This window comes from Hylobates moloch, unplaced genomic scaffold (assembly GCF_009828535.3).
Source record: "Hylobates moloch isolate HMO894 unplaced genomic scaffold, HMol_V3 SCAFFOLD_11, whole genome shotgun sequence".
NCBI lineage: Eukaryota > Metazoa > Chordata > Mammalia > Primates > Hylobatidae > Hylobates > Hylobates moloch.
Window position 1 is genome coordinate 21,331,099 of NW_026652286.1, and position 16,974 is coordinate 21,348,072.

At 35.8% G+C, this 16,974-nt stretch overlaps 1 protein-coding gene across 1 annotated transcript in view; it reads right to left on the reverse strand.

Annotated features, from left to right (window-relative positions):
• The window catches only part of ANO3 (anoctamin 3), a 321,270-nt gene that overhangs the window by 218,577 nt on the left and 85,719 nt on the right, over positions 1 to 16,974 (reverse strand). Inside the window, exons 2-3 of the mRNA XM_058446923.1 lie at positions 3,546 to 3,740; positions 1,822 to 1,893 (exon numbers count right to left, since the gene is read on the reverse strand). Coding sequence (XP_058302906.1) covers positions 1,822 to 1,893; positions 3,546 to 3,740 — 267 coding nt within the window. The remainder of the gene's footprint in view (positions 1 to 1,821; positions 1,894 to 3,545; positions 3,741 to 16,974) is intronic.

The following is a 16,974-nucleotide window of genomic DNA, read 5'->3' on the forward strand; positions in this document are numbered from 1 at the left end:
ATAGAGTGATTGTTAAACTATACATTGGTTCTAATTTAAAGGACAGGTTAGTGAAGGGTGCCTTGAAAACTCTCCCACCTGTATGGATATTTTGGACAAGAAAAACTTCAGGTTTGTTTTTTGTTCTTATTTTTTAAATTAGAAAATAACTGATAATATAGGTTGAGCATCCCAAATCCAAAATGCTCCAAAATCTGAAACTTTTTGAGTGTTGAAATGATGCTCAGTGGAAATGCTCACTGGAGCGCTTCAGATTTCAGATTTTCCAATTTGGGATGCTCAGTGAGTAAGTATATAATACAAATCTTCTAAAATAAATTGAAATCTGAAATACTTCTGGTCTCAAGAATTTTGGATAAAAATACTCAGCTTGTAGTAATCTTCAGAATTAATTACTACAGGAAAGGCCTTTATTCTGAGTGAATTTTTTCTGATGAGATGCTCTTTTTGATTCTGTATACAAAATGAACCTGCTGGTCGCTGGCTTTCTTTAATTAAAAAACTTAATAAGCCAGCACTGTTTCTGTGCCACACATAAAACAAAAATTATTATAAGAAATGTGACTAATTTGTAGTCATACAGAATGCTATTATAAGTAGCAAAATTCATAGTTTTAAAAGTTATGAAGAGTGATTTAACAATGCCTGTAGAGAAAAACGAAGATACAGTTTATTTTATCTTTGGCCACACTAAATATTTACCGGGCAGGTTGTTAAAAGTATGTATACTAATTTCACTCCCCAGACCAACTAAAACTGATTTTCTGGAACTGTGATCCAGGAAGCATTAAAAAGCCCTCTGGCACGGTGGCTCACGCTTGTAATCCCAGCACTTTGGGAGGCCGAGGCGGGCGGATCACGAGGTCAGGAGATCGAGACCATGGTGAAACCCCGTCTCTACTAAAAATACAAAAAAATTAGCCGGGCGTGGTGGCGGGCGCCTGTAGTCCCAGCTACTCGGAGAGGCTGAGGCAGGAGAATGGCGTGAACCCGGGAGGCGGAGCTTGCAGTGAGCCGAGATCGAGCCACTGCACTCCAGCCTGGGGGACAGAGAAAGACTCTGTCTCAAAAAAAAAAAAAAGCCCTCTGGTGATTTGAATGTGTAACCAGAGTTGAGAACTCTTTATGTAGGCACTGAGGCCTGGCCACTGATGTATCCACTACTGAAAACTCAGGGCTTCATTTCTTCAGGTTATGTGTCAAGGCACTGAGGTTGCAAAATAAGTGTTGGCACATTAGTATCACTTTTTGATTAATTTTGGCTTTATTTTATTTCTATTTAATTCATGAAAATGAAAACCCAATTCAAAAGAATTGTTTATGGGCAAGCTACAGATTTGAATGCAAAGCTTGCTCAATTGAAGCAAATCTTATGTGACAACATCAAAAGGCAAAAAAGTAGATTGAAGTAAACTTGTCACTGTTAGAGGAAAAATAAATAAAATTTATAGTATTCACTAATGATGGGTCAGCATAGAATCTCTGAGTGTTACTAACATTCTAAATTCTGAGTGTCAAAATTTTATAGATCTTGAAATAGTAGTCTATATGTTCTTTAAAAATTGAAATTTTCAGCATAATGGCAAAAATTGTTATTTTTTATTATGAGATTGTTGTTTATCATATCATCCTCCTATATGTTTGAATTCCAAACTATACATTTCTTAATTTCTTAAGCTCAGAATATTATACTCACCCATTACGTTAAAAACCAAACATGAACTTTTTCTTAAAAAAAAAAAAATGCTAGTTTTTTTAGAAGAACACAGCTTACCTTTGGAGAGAGGGAAAGGAGTAGGTAAATACTGATTATCAACTTACCCAAACAAAAATCGCTGAGGTCAGCAAAAGAACATCTCAGCACAGAGTCGTTTTTATTCTCCTCAGTATTAACTGAAATAAAATAAGACACTTTGTAGTTTTGGGAAATAAAAGCATAACAACAGAAAAATAACCATGGTGATAGATAGATGGACAAATGATGGCCAAACATGATGAAATTTTTTAACTTCATGAGTTAAAATTAGTTATTTAAAATTTCACTTTTTTTTCCTTTTTTTTTTTTTTTTAAGAGACAGAGTCTCGCTGTCACTCAGGCTGGAGTGCAATGGCACGATCTCGGCTCACTGCAACCTCCGCCTCCTGGGTTCAAGCGATTCTCGTGCCTCAGCCTCCTGAGTTCCTGGGACTATAGGTGTGCACCATCATGCCTGGCTAACTTTTGTATTTTTAGTAGAGACAGGGTTTCACCATCTTGGCCAGGCTGGTCTCGAACTCCTGGCCTCCAGTGATCTGCCCACTTTGGCCTCCCAAAGTGCTGGGATTATAGTTGTGAGCCATCGTGCCTGGCCTAAAATTTCACTTTCAATAAGGGAAAAAAGAAACACCTATAGTATGTTTTAATATCCTCGTCTTCTAGAACAATTTGCCACTTTACATAGTAGACATATTTGTAAGCTAACTACAATATGTAGTGATTTCACAATAGTATTGAAACAATAATTTTGACATTTTTTAGTTATCCAGAAAAAGAAGCAACCATATGGACTCATAAGGGACTGCATTCTTATAAGAAAAATCAACAAAGGATTGAAAAATAAAAACACGGCTGGGTGCAGTGGCTCACATCTGTAATCCCAGGACTTTGGGAGGCCGAGGCAGGTGGATCACGAGGTCAGGAGTTTGAGACCAGCCTGACAAACATGATGAAACCCAGTCTCTACTAAAAATCAAAAATTAGCCAGGCATGGTGGCGTGTGCCTGTAATCCCAGTAGTCAGGAGGCCGAGGTAGCAGAATAACTTGAACCCGGGAGGCAGACGTTACAGTGAGCCGACATCACGCCACTGCACTCCAGCCTGGGCGACAGAGCGAGACTCCATCTCTAAAAAAAGAAAAAAAAAACATACCTTATCCACTGCACAACAGGGAGCTTGGTTGTATTTAAATTCTCAACTCTTATAAAAGGGAGTTGTCTAAAGGGATAGTGTGTGTCTTAGTGGGCAGATGTGTGCAGAAGAGTGCCTAAGGGTAGCCACAACGTTTCTTTGTGTGGCATCTTGCTGGTATGTCTCTAAAATTCAGCCCTTGCACACCAGCCTTGGGTTGCCAACACTTGTCCAACTAAATCTTTATGCCACTAAATCTTCACTGCTTTATTGTCAGTTGTAAAGTCTTCAGCCTTTATTTTTAGAAAACTGATGACATTTTCTATTTGAATACTGGTTATAAGTTCACGCCAGGAATGTTACTCATCAACAAGAGGGATGCAAACAGTGGCGAAATGCACCAGTGATTCATGTAGCTGGGACTTCCACTGCAAACAAATATTAGGTCCAGACTCCATGGGATTGGCCACCTTCAAGATAAGGAAGAGATAAAACACATCTGGCCAACAAATGGCATGGTGTACTGGTCTCCTTTCTATGCTAGCCTCCTTCCTGAAGAGCTCTATAAAACTGGTCCAGTGGAAAAAGGAAGGAAAGGAGTGTTTGGAAAACACGTAGTTTTTATAACTTGAACAAGAAAATAGGAATTGCTGCTCACCTTGCTCTGCTTTGTCAGTGGAGATTAAGGTTATAGATGTGGGAGCCTGAGATTCACTCTCGGTTGACTGGAAGAGGGATGTAGACTGGCTCAAGCTCTTTGAGTAAGTATAGCTCTGGGCGAGGCAAGGCAGGGATCTCCGAGACGGTTTTAACGGAGTTTCTTTTGTTATCTCACTCTTGCTTATATTCATACCTGCAAAGCCAAAATGTTGAGTTTTAGCAATAAAAAATCAGTAGAGGTCAATAAAAAGTTTTAAATCTTGTGATACCTGTTTCAGGAATGAACTATTGAAAAGCGCCACCTAGATATTAGAAATAATTGAGTTAGTTTTGTTTATATTTTGTCAGGGAGAGTGTTTGAGATTTTTGTTAAATAGTTCTGAGATGTAACTGTTTCCTCTTTGAGCTTTCACCACTCTTTTAAAAGTTCTGTGAAAAAAGAACTGATGTTTAAGTTCATTTGGGGAATTATGACAGCAATTATTTGGATACTCTTTAAATAAACCTTATGATTTAGGCTTTCAAATAGCAAAATAAATAAAACCTAATATATAAACATTGAAATTACTAACTGGGGCCCTTCTTTCTACACCCTCCCCTCCCTTAAACACATACATAATGTCCTAACAGTGACTTAGAGGCTGGAAAGAGATAGCCTAACATAGTATAAAAACCGGGCAGCAAGCAGGATCAAGACACCAACTCTGTGCTTAGTGTTAGAGTTACTTCCCTCACACACAGATTCTTATCTGCCAGAAGTCAGAATGCCCTTCAACCAAACTAGTCCTCCAAAAGCAGAGTCCCCCTACACTGTGTGATCCAGGAAAGAATGGCTCCACTTCCCCATCTCCATTCCTCTTCATCCCATAATGTCAATCCCTGGTCACTCCTCTCCCTTGGCACTCTAAACCTCAATGTCTCTGGACACTGTCATTTCCAACATCTCCCACCCACACTCTCTCACTGTGTCCCTGGGAACTCACATAAAACATCAGAAAATCCACTTAATGTCCTCCTTAGATTTTTCTGTGGATCACCCATTTCCCTCCATAATTTCACCCAAACCTGGCACTGCCCCATATCCCCCCAGTGACACTGCTTCTCTTGCAGCCACCTCTAGTGGAGGCTCTTTTCTCTTCCACAACCTCATATCAACTTTACTTGAGGTGGAGTAGATATCCTTCTTGTACCCTTCTTGTACCTAATTGCCTGTCTCAGTTCATTCTTCATGCTTCCTCTCTAAAAAATCAGTATTCAAATTCCTGTCATTAAACTATTCTTCGTCTTCTTTATTACTGCCATTTTCATTTACCACTTCCAGGTTATTTCCCATCATTTAAAAAGAAGTTAGCTTTTAACACTACTCTTTTGCTTATTTTCTGCTTAACACCCACTGTCATTCATATTATCTATTTTGTTTTATTTCTGTATACTTCCCTAAAATGCAAGCTCTATAATGACACATGAGCCAAATAAAACATTTTCTTTATAAATTATCCAGTCTCAGGTAGTTCGTTTTTACCTAAGACTGCATAATTTATAAAGAAATATATTATCAATGTGAAAACAGACTATGGTAAATTGTACAAAGCTGCTTGATCGTGAATCACTCCCTAAAAAGTTTCTTACTGACACCTGAGTTGAGAAGTTGGCTATATATGCTGTCTTCATAATGTGAATAAAACCATAACCCCCCCCCGCCCAACCCAGTGTTGTGTTTGGACTTCACACCACATAAGGCAAAGGGACTTTTTACTGTGGAGTGCCTGTTACATGTCAGACTTTGTGGTTGGTGCCTTTATTTACTCACTTTGAGGATATTTATGTATTTTACATAAGCAAATTGCATAAAGTGTTCTCATTTTAAAAGGTTTTAAATTATAGAAGTAAATAGAATTAAAAAGTAAAATTAGTTTTACCTGATTATTAAATTCCAGTCTCTTCTCTAAATGAAATGAATGTTATCAGTTTATTGCTCTTTGTCTATGTATTCATATATGTAACTATGTATAAAAATTGTTTTCTTTTACACAAATGAAATTGTAGTTTGTCACATTATATATTATGTCAGGTATTTTTCCCATCTCAGTACATACAGATCTATCCCAGACTTTTTTGAGTTAAACATTTTTAAAAGCTTTATTGAGATATAACTCACATACCATAAAATTGACTCCTTTAAGTATACAATTTAGCTGTTTTTAGTATATGCACAGAGTTGTGTAAATATCACTCTATGTGGCTTTAAAACGCTCCAAAAAGAAACATCATACCTCATAGCAGCCAATCCCCATTCCCTCTTCAGCTCAGTCTCTGGAAACTACTAACCTAATTTCTTGCCTCCATGCATTTGCCTATTTTCTCCCTCTGTATGGGTTGTCTTTGCACTTTTATGATTGTGTTCTTGGAAACACAGTGCTTTTAATTTTGATGAATTTTGATTTATCTGTTTTTTTTCTTTAGTTGTTTGTGCTTTAGGTGCTGTATCTATGGAAGCGTTATCTAATTCTAGGTCACGAAGATTTACTCCTATGGTTTCCTCTAAGAGTTGTATACTTTTAGCTCTCACACTTAGGTTATAATCCACTTGTAGCTAATTTTGTACATGGTGTGGAGGTAGGCTCCAACTTTATTCTTTTCCATGTAGATATCCAGTTGTTCCTGTACAAGTTGTTGAAAATGCCATCGACTTGTCTTGGCGCCCTTGTCTACAATCAATTATCCATAAATTTATGGGTTCATTTCTGAACTCTAAATTCTAACCCACCATTCTATATGTCTACTCCTATGCCAAAACCACAATGTCTTTAGTACTGTAGCTTTGTAGTAAGTTTTAAAATCAGAAAATGTGAGTTCTTTACTTTCATTCTCTCTTTCCAAGATTGCTTTGGCTATTCTTAGTCTTTTGTATTTCTATATAAATTTAAGGATCAACTTGTTAATTTATGCAAAAAAGGTAGCTATGATTTTTTTTTTTTTTTTTTGGAGACAGAATTTTGCTCTTTTTCCCAAGCCTGGAGTGCAGTGGCGTGGCACGATCTTGGCTCACTGCAATCTCTGCCCCTTGGGTTCAAGCCATTCTCCTGCCTCAGCCTCCTGAGTAGCTGGAATTACAGGTGCCTGCCACCATGCCCAGCTATTTTTTTTTTTTTTTTTTTTAGTAGCTACAGGGTTTCACCATATTGGCTAGGCTGGTATTGAACTCCTGACCTCAGGTGACCCAACTGCCTCAGCTTCCCAAGATGCTGGGATTACAGGCATGAGCCACTGCGCCTGGCCGGCAGCTGTGATTTTGATAGGGATTCCACTGAATCTATAATCACGTCGGGGGTGAGTACTGCTGTCCGCTAGGTGACCAGCAAATAGTTTCTCTTAGTCTGTAGCCTACATTTTCATTCTCTTACTAGTGTCTTTTAAAAAGCAGAAGTTCTTAATTTTGACAAAATCTATCCTGTGATTGTTTTATGGTTCATGCTTTTGGTCAGGTGTTTTAAACTTTTCTTTATATAAGTTTTGCATATTGGTTAGCTCCTGCTCTCATTTAGCTATTGTAAATGCGAGTTTCTTTCCCGTTGTATTGAATTTATAAATAACTAATTGGATTATTTTAAACAATTGAGTAAAATACTGGCTTTAGCACTGAGGTGTAAATATTTTTTTCAAGCTAAGAATGTACTATTCACTTTCCAGTTTATTATTTTTTTTTGTTCAGTAGTGTGTTGAATTTTTTTCAAAGTTTATATAATTTTATTCCTTAGCTATCTTAATGTGTTGAATTCCATTAATGGATTTTCTAAAGTTAAATCCTCTTTTCATTCCCAGAAAACAAAAACAAAACATGCTTTGTCTTGATTAAATTACTATGTTGTTTCTCACTTTTCATTGAACCCAGACTGATAAACACACATACACACACACACACACACACACACACACACAGACACACAAATTCTACCCTTGTTCCTTCATCTGATTTTGTCTTAGATTGATCATCTCTTGGTTGGATGAAGCTGTTTCCCTGAATGACTCCTCGGGAAGGGCTTAAGGTTACAGTATCCTCTGAGTTCTAACATGATGAAAACTATTTTCATATGATATCAATACCTGAAGAACAGTTTGATGAGATATAAAATCCTCGCTCCCATTTTCTTGCCTTGAATTTCCTGAAAATATTGCTCTACTTTTTCTTGTTTTGTACTTTGCTATTGAGAAATCTGATGCAAACCTGACTTTCTTCCCTTTGTAAACAGTTGCTTTTTTGTCAGACTAAGGATTTTTTTCCTTAGAGTTTAATAGTTTTACTACAATATGTTTTGGAGTTGACCAATCTAAATCAATTTTCCCGGAAATAATTTAGGCCCTTTTCAATGTATAGGTTTGTCTTTTCTTTAATTTTTGGGAAGTGTTAATCTTGTTAAGTGTTAATTCTGTTATATTGTCTTGTTTATATTCTTCAGGGCCTCCAATTATGAATGCAGACACATATATACGTATACATGTTGAATCTTTGTTGATTATGTTCAATACCTAACAATTACTTTCTGACTTTTGTACCTTTTATATGATTCAAGGAACTTTTTTCATATCTATGATCCACATCTATGATATGGTTTGTGTCCCCACCCAAATCTCTTCTTGAATTGTAGTTCACATATTCTCCGCATGTCATGGGAGGGACCCAGTGGGAGATAATAGAATCATGGGGTTGGTTACCTCCATGCTGTTCTCATGACAGTAAGTTCTCATGAGATCTTATGATTTTATTAGGAGCTTTCCTCACTGCTTCAGTCTGCATTTCTTCTTGCTGCCGCCATGAGAAGAAGGATGTGTTTGCTTCCCCTTCTGCCACTATTGAAAGTTTCCTGAGGCCTCCCCAACCGTGCTGAACTGTGAGTCAATTAAACCTCTTTTCTTCATCGATTACCAAGTCTCGGGTATGTCTTTATTAGCAGTGTGAGAATGGTCTAATACAACTAGTACTACTAGTTGTATTCAAGTTAACTCAAGTTGTGCAACAGCTGTTTGCTGATTAGTCACTGGTTTCGGCAGTGTAATTTTCAGTAGTAAAAATGGTTTTATGCTCATCTGTTTTTCTTTATATAGAATATTTTTATGGATACTGATCACTATTTCCCATTGATTTTGAAATATTTTTTATATTTTCCCAGACCAACAAAAGCAAGAGGTTCCATTCTGGCGGGAAACTTGGGCCACGATTTGACATGATGAAATGTGGTCTCTAACATGGGCCCAGAGGGGTCTGCAGCATATCCCCAGTCTTCTCACAGTTCCCACTAGGCTGTAGTTCAGCTGATTCAGACAGCTAACAGAATCATTCTTGTTAACACTGCCATCAAGGTGCAGGTGGAGGGAGGCGCCTGTGAATACAGGTGGATGGGGTGTTCCTAGCATCCTGGATTTCCAATTTCATGCTGATCTTGAACTTGTTGTTTGGAGGTGTGTAGGACTGCTTGCAACAATGGACAGGCACTGGGTCTAAACATGTTTGTTTTAGGTATTTTTCCTTAGTAAAATGACATAGAGGTGACTCCCTTGATGAAGCAGGGAAGGTTCCAGAGACTTTCACAAGCTAAAACACTATAGCAAAGTCAGCACAGGGCTCCTTTGGGCCATACAAAAAGCACTAAATGCTCCATTATTTCACTTCAGTTATTTCTTCAGTTCACATACACAGACTGCTTTACTTCAAGGAATGTTAGAAGATTTGATTTAAAGTGTGAGTGTAGCCACTGGAAAGAATGAAAATCACAATAATCTTCCAAAGTTTAAAGTGTTTGACAGTTTTTAAGATGTTTCCACATCTAACAGTTCATGGAATCTTCACAACCATCCCTGCAGAATGTTAGCAGCTTCTTGATATTGGGCTGCAGACTCTGATAGGTGACCATATTTTTGTTTTCTAACATCATTCTAGTCGTCTACTGCATGTGTGGTGGCAGTTGTGGCACAAGGCAGCTCACTCCTTTCCCGCCACCATGTTTCACTAGTTCAGGGAGAGACAGCTATTTATTCTAGACTTTTCAAAATACTACTAAGTATGGGCAAACCATACTTCATTTGATCATTTGCCTGTCAGTGGATATTTAGGTATTTTTCAAGAATTACCTTTAAAATAATACTGCTTATGAGCATTCATATATGTGCTTTTTTTTTTTTTCAAATCTTGAGTGTTTCTCTAAAAGGAAATACTTCAATATACAAGTACTGAGTTAGAGGACATAAATATTTATCATTTGGACTAGTAATGCCAAACTGCCCTCCCTAAAGTTTTATCTTTTCACGCTTACGTGAATAGCACAAGATGGGGTCCATTTCCTTATGCCTTGGCCAACTCCAGATACTATAACTTTTAATTACAGACAAAATAAAAAAACAACAAAAGCTTCGTTGTCTTAAATTTCATTTTCCAGCATGTGAGCATGTTTTCATGTATTTCCTAGCTAGTTATAATGTTTAAGTGACTAAGTTATGTTATAGCTGTATTGTTAGACTTTTCTTATTGATTTGCGAGTACTGAGCACACCCATTTACAGACACACACACAGTATTTTATATACTATGTATTATATGTAATAAGTGTGTGTTTCATTTAATTTTACATCACTAATAAAAGACACACTTTGGAACTTGTAGTAGTTGTGGAGAAACTAAGACTACACGGGAAAAGTAACATATCACACAGATAAGTAGGCAGAGAGGGAATATATATTCCAAGCTTTTTCTAGTTCTAAAGCCACCAAATTGTGTATCCATTAACCAATTGAAAACTCCTAAAACACCATCCATTTACTCCAAAGTACACAGACGCTGAAATAAATAAAACACTTAGAAAAGACCATAGCAATTGAGGATAAAACACAGAGTGAACATAACTGCAGATACGTTCACTTCCACCACCCTCCCTATTCACCGATTGTCTATATTCAAGCAAATTTTGAATGAAATAGTTGAAAGGTGAAAAAGATACTGCAAATACATTTTCAATTAATGAAACTTTTGTTTTGCAGTTACTTAATTTCGCTTTTCAGACAGAATATAATCAAGGTCATAATAAGTGTGAGCAGGAATAAAAATGAAATAGAATACAATTTCAGTAATTATATTTACCTTAAGATAAAAAAAAACTATATTTCACTCATTGTTTGTTTCAATTGTTTTAGCTATATAATTTTGTGGTCACTTTATGAGTAAACTGAAATTTCTAAATAACTCTTCAAATGTATTAATTTAAAGAAACACAAGCAGAGATACCGAAGTGCAAGCCCTTTGAGGCAAATGGGAATCCAGAAAAGGAAGTTATAGAGGAATGTTTGAAATAATTTCTACTGAAATAAGACATGGTTGAACAGATGAAAATCAGTTAACCCTAGGAGTGGGGATTTTCTCTTTCTGCTTTATAGAAATATTTATTTATTTGTTTATTTTTATATTAATTATCAATGTGAAAATGTGAACTAGAAACAGGGGAAAGGAAGAATTGACTGGAGGAAAAGTACTCAGTCTCTTAGCTTTCTGTAACTCTATTGGGACAAGCAAGAACACTTGGACACAGGAAGGGGAACATCACACCCCGGGGTGATGCTATCCTATGTAACAAACCTGCACGTTGTGTATATATATTTTTTATATATACTTTATAATATATTTTTATATATTTTATAATATATATTTTATAATATATTTTATAATATTTTTAATTTATTATATATATATTTATAATATATATTTATTATATATATTTATAATATACACTTTATATATATAAAGAAAATACTATTTTTCTTTATATATATATAATATATATATATATATATAAAGAAAATACTATTTTGAAGAGGAATTCCCCCAAGGTTCAATGAACTACTACTAAAACAATATACAGTTCCCCTTAGTTGAAGACTGACTGATGTTTTCTATAATAGGTCCAAGAAATAGTGTAGGAACTACCTCTCCTAGTAAGTTTTTATGCCAATTAATCATTTGTAAGGTGGTCTAATACTTTCTCTTATTTAAGAAACACTGACGTAGAATATTAAGTGATCAGCTTCTATTTCCGAGCCCCGGTTGAAAACAGCCTGTTACTCTAGCAGAACAGACAAGTAAAAATATATGGAGTTTGGGGGGGAACAAGGAGGTACACAGATAGAAAATGGTGTTAGGTGATGGTAAAGATGTTGGACTGAGTAAAATGCTCTTAGCATACCCTGGGCCCTAGGCCGAAGGCCACTGAAAAACAGTCAGACATTTACCAAACAGATAAATAGTGCATACATATAAACTGTCTGAAATGCTATGAAAAGACAGGCAGTGTTATATAATGGAGAGTAATAAAGGGAAACTACTTTGAGAAAATTTTCTTAGAAGAAGTGACATGTTAAGTGAAAAAGATGAAAAAAAATCTGATATATAGAAATGTGTTTATGTGTGTGTGTGTGTGTGTGTGTATGTGTGTGGTGGGGGGAGATTTTAGTCAAAGATAATAACATGTATAAAAGCCATAATGTAGGATAGATTGCAATGTGTAAGAGTAAAAAAAAAAATCTATTTGCAGTGTAGTAAGTGAGAGAAAGAGGTAGTTATTGCTGCAATCCAAGTTGGAGATAAATATTCTGTTGTTCTTTGGGAGGTTAGTTAATTAATTCATTTATTTATCCTTTAATTTCCACAAATTTATATGTCTTATGCACTATTCTTAAGTAACCGCATTTGCCAAAATTCAAAAAAACATTTTTAAACAATGCCCACGTCATAGATGGGAAATGAAACTAGGAGAGGTTAAGAAATTTACTTACTTACAATCACAAATGTAGCAACTGGCAGAACTGAATTGTAAAGTTATAGCTATTAGATTCCAAAGCCCATAACCTTTTCAGTATGCTCCACAGTTCCTCATGTACCCTATCCTGGATGGTGCATTACCATGACTTCCCGTGGTATAAATAACACACAAATTTTAAGCAGGAAGCTCTGAATATAGAAACCATGGAGCTACAGCAAAGCTCAAAAAGTATAACTCTATATCCACGATCTTGGCAAACTCGAAAATATATTTTGATAAAAAATGAACATGTTGTGCTTGGCACATAGGAATGGGAAATGTCTACCTACCATCACCAAACTGTATTTCTTATGTTAATTTTTTAAAAAAATTGATATGAATAATGAAATTTGGTGTGAATTAATATGTGTGACCAAGTTACACAAAATAATTATCAATTATTTTTTTCAAAACTAATTTTTATTCATTCAGTTATTCAATCACTTATTCAATAATTCTAAACAATTCTTGAGTTCTTTCCCTATGCCAGGCATTAACTCAGTATTGGTTGTAAAATAGTGCTCATTCACAGGGGAAGTAGACGCACAAATTGTTAAAAAAGAAAAAAAAAACGTATAAAGTTATATACAGGGTATTATAAAACCACCCACAAGGAACACCTAATACAGGTAGTAGTATCTGTGAAGACTTCAAAAAAACTGATTCTTCTTTTCATGTATTCCTTCTCCTATGTTTCTATTGATTTGTAGTTCTTGGGTTTAACAGTTTTCTTCATAGGATTAGGCACATAAAAAAAGTCTGGAGAAGACTCTCCATACATACATTATGGCTGAAAATAGTTGTCAAATGTAACACTTAAAGAAATAGAGAAGATAACATTAAAGATGAAACAAACAGCCTTCCTACTGCCCCATGTTTTCCTGCCCATATATCTTTAATGCAGTGCTTTTTCATTTTCTGAACTATCAAGCGTTTCCAAAGCTATTATAAGGATTATCTTTGCTAGAAACTGATACACTCTAAACTGAAAATCTGATATCCTAATGTTCTCAGAGTACAAAGTTTCTTTTCAACATTTCTCATCAAATGCCATCACATCCTTGCTTGGCATTACTAGCAGTATGTGTTCTTTGCTTGGAACGACTGAAAATACCCCCACAGCATATTCAGTTTTTTCCCTTCTCTGTTCCAAAGTTCCATTTCTTTTCTTCTATGTTTTAACCTGGTATTCTTGACTAGTATCAGATTACCACCCATCTAAAGCTAAAAATAGAGGATAGATCAGTTTTTGTAAGCATGTGTAGCTCTGAAGTTCAAGGATAACCTGTAAACCCGTAGGAAATGTGTCCTTTCTTACACACAGAACAGATTTTCCTAAGGTAACATTTAATGCAACTTTCGACTGTTCTAAGTACACTTTATAAATGTTCCCATGAAATAATAGCTTTACTTGGGTATACATGAAGGTCCAAGACATGTAATTACAGGTATCTTTTAAAAAGGCATTCATATAATTCACAACTGACACTGCTCCAAGGAGGAAAAGTTGCTATTCAGATATCATTTAATTCAATGGGCTTTCTGCTGATATGGAGTTCTTAACTGGAAAAATAGATCCTTAGAAAACTTCAAAGAGAAAATTGAAAAGTAAATAAAAACTGGTTGATTGTTCTCAGTGTAAAGTACAATTTTTCAAAAGATGTCCCCTCTTGGTAAAATTTCTCGTCAAGAAAATTAACTCATCCTGAGGAAACATGAAGAAAAATTCATATGTTATTTTACATAATAATAGTTTTCCTTTCTTTCAACTTTTAAGTTCAGGGGTACAAGTGCAGTTTTGTTACATAGGTAAACTTGTGTCATGGGCATTTGTTGCAGAGATTACTTCATCACCCAGCTATTAAGCCTGGTACGCATTAGTTATTTTTCACGATCCTTTCCCTCTTCCAACCCTCCACCCTCTGAAAAGCCCCAGTGTGTGTTGTTCCCCTCTATGTGTCAATGTGTTCTCATCATTTAGCTCCCACTTATAAAAGTGAGAACATGTGATATTTGGTTTTCTGTTCCTGTGTTAGTTTGCTAAGGATAATGGCCTCAAGGTCCATCCATTTCTCTGCAAAGTACATGATTTCATTCTTTTTTATGGTTGTGTGGTATTCCATGGTATATATGTACCACATTCTCTTTACCCAGTCTATCACTGATTCTGTCTTTGCACTTGTGAATAGTGCTGCAATGAACATGCATGTGCTTGATAAAGCCTACCAAGTCAACTGTTAGAATAACTTTAGAATATAGCAAGATAACTTGATATTATTACCTAACAGATTTTTATATCATGTCTGTAAAAGAAAAATTTTAAAAATAACAAGTATATTTGTCTGCCTGTGGGGTGCATAGTAAGTCTTCATACCTATATTAAAACTGATGGACTTAGAGTGGGTGGTGTCTTGGGGATGCTATGTAATTTTATAAAATCTAAATACACTTTTCTATACTATTGGGTGTAGTCAGAGCATATTCATTTACATAATAATCATTGAAGAAAAAAGCATAAGTGGACACAGAATTTTCTAATTTGTCTTCCTTGTCAAAATCACTGTGGCTCTGTCCTCTTGAAAAGAGTATTTCTGAGTGATTACTTGAGTGTGGCCATTTTAGTGGACATTATTGCTAGTGATAAAAATCATTATGTATTTAGTGCCTACAAATTACCAAGTTTATCCTGTAGGTTATATTAATTTCCATAACATCCTCTGTCTACTGATCATAGGGAAAAAAATTATTCTCTTAAGAGTCCCATTAGGATCTGTCATCCCCATTTTATGTGTGAAAATCCTGAGAGACAAAGGACTTAGAAACTTGTGTAAAGTCCCGCATCCTAGGAAGTGTTAGAGCCTGAAACAAACCAGGTCCATCTGATTTCAAAGCCTCTGCTCTTTGCAATATAACACGCTACTTCTTTGTTTACTCAGAAAGTTCCTTCGTAATACTTTGTTTTTCATTTGTTTTTCATATCTACTCTCATTTTCAAAAAGAAAAAAAATAATGTCCATTGTAAGAGAGTCCTGGTAGAATACAGATGGTTAATTCAGAGTATCTGAAATAAATTTAATGAAGGGAATATTTACAAGATTGTGGCCAGGACTAAAAGAAACCAATAAAGAGTTGATGAAGCTTCCTACAACTAACAAGGGCCAGAAACCTTTATCATTCTGAGGCCTGAAGGAACAAGATATAAGAACCTAGAGACAATTATAGCTAGGGGAGAGGATATCTGGAAGGATCCATATGCTTAGATTGAGGATTACAGCCACTGCCAAACAATAGACTGGCACAGACAGAGCCAGAGGAACAAATAGCCCAACCTCTCTCTTATCTACATCTAAATCTGCTGCTGGTGTCTCCCACTGGTCAAACCTAAACAGTAGCGAGAGTTCATGAGAACACTGGGTTGTTGCAGTCCTTAGATATCTGCTTCCTAGGACACATGGTGAAGTGGTTAGAGGGGCAGGATGAATCTGGAGGCACAAATGGAGATTACCCACTACAAATATACTTCAGAGATATAACTTCAGAGAAACTTTCAGCAGAACTTTTGGGAGCAGAAAGCAACATATGCACTTTTACCACCAGAGACTAAAATTTAATTTTTTTTCCATATACTGTGAATACTCTAAGACGCTTAGAAGTAAACATGGCGAAGGTAACTATTGAGTTTGATTTACTTTTGAGTTTGCTTGCTAGCAGGACACAAAGGTGAACAATATACATTCAGCCCTTAAGAGTAACTAGCAAAATCAAAATGTATCTAATTCGATTACAGTATATCAAGGTGCATGAAGAAAGCTCTCTAAAAATTTTAATACAAGACAAAATGCCAAAAGAAAGAAAGGCATGAAGGGCTGTATAATGAAATTATGTTTTAAGACTCCTGAAGGTGCAACGAGTGTCCTCATTTTTACCTTCATCTTTGTGCACTATTCTCTAATCTGCAACCACTAGACAGAATTTTCTACATCCTAACCTTTTTGCTTTGTTTTGTTTCTTCCCTCTTCAACTAAATCACACATAAATATTGTTTCATAGTTAAAACCTTCCTCACCATAGAAAACATTCCATTCAAAGTCACATACCCTACCCCAAATAAGCTCATTTTCCTTGCTATATGTTCTCTTAACAATACGTACTTTAAGAGAACTTATTATGTTTCCATTCATTTATTAGCTTAGTATTTCACATATGGCCTCTCCAGTTTATAAGTCCATTCCATGAGGGCAAAATTCATGTTTGTCTTGTTCACACACACAGCTTCAGTACTTTGTACTGGGTCTGCATACACAGACAGTATCCAAATGAATAATTATGAAATTAAAGACTGAAAAAAATCCTGTTAATTAATTACTAATTCGTTCAGAAATGTGGTGTTTATTGCAATACATGGTAGGCATTCTTTTTAGACAATAGAGAAATAGCAGTGAACAAAACAGATAAAACTCTGACCCAATAGACATGAAAATCAGAAACAGAATCAGAAAAAGTGGCTTATCTGAGAGCATAATTCCACACATGGTGTGGTTTGGATCTGCGTCCTACCCAAATCTCCACCTGGTGAGAGGTTATTAGA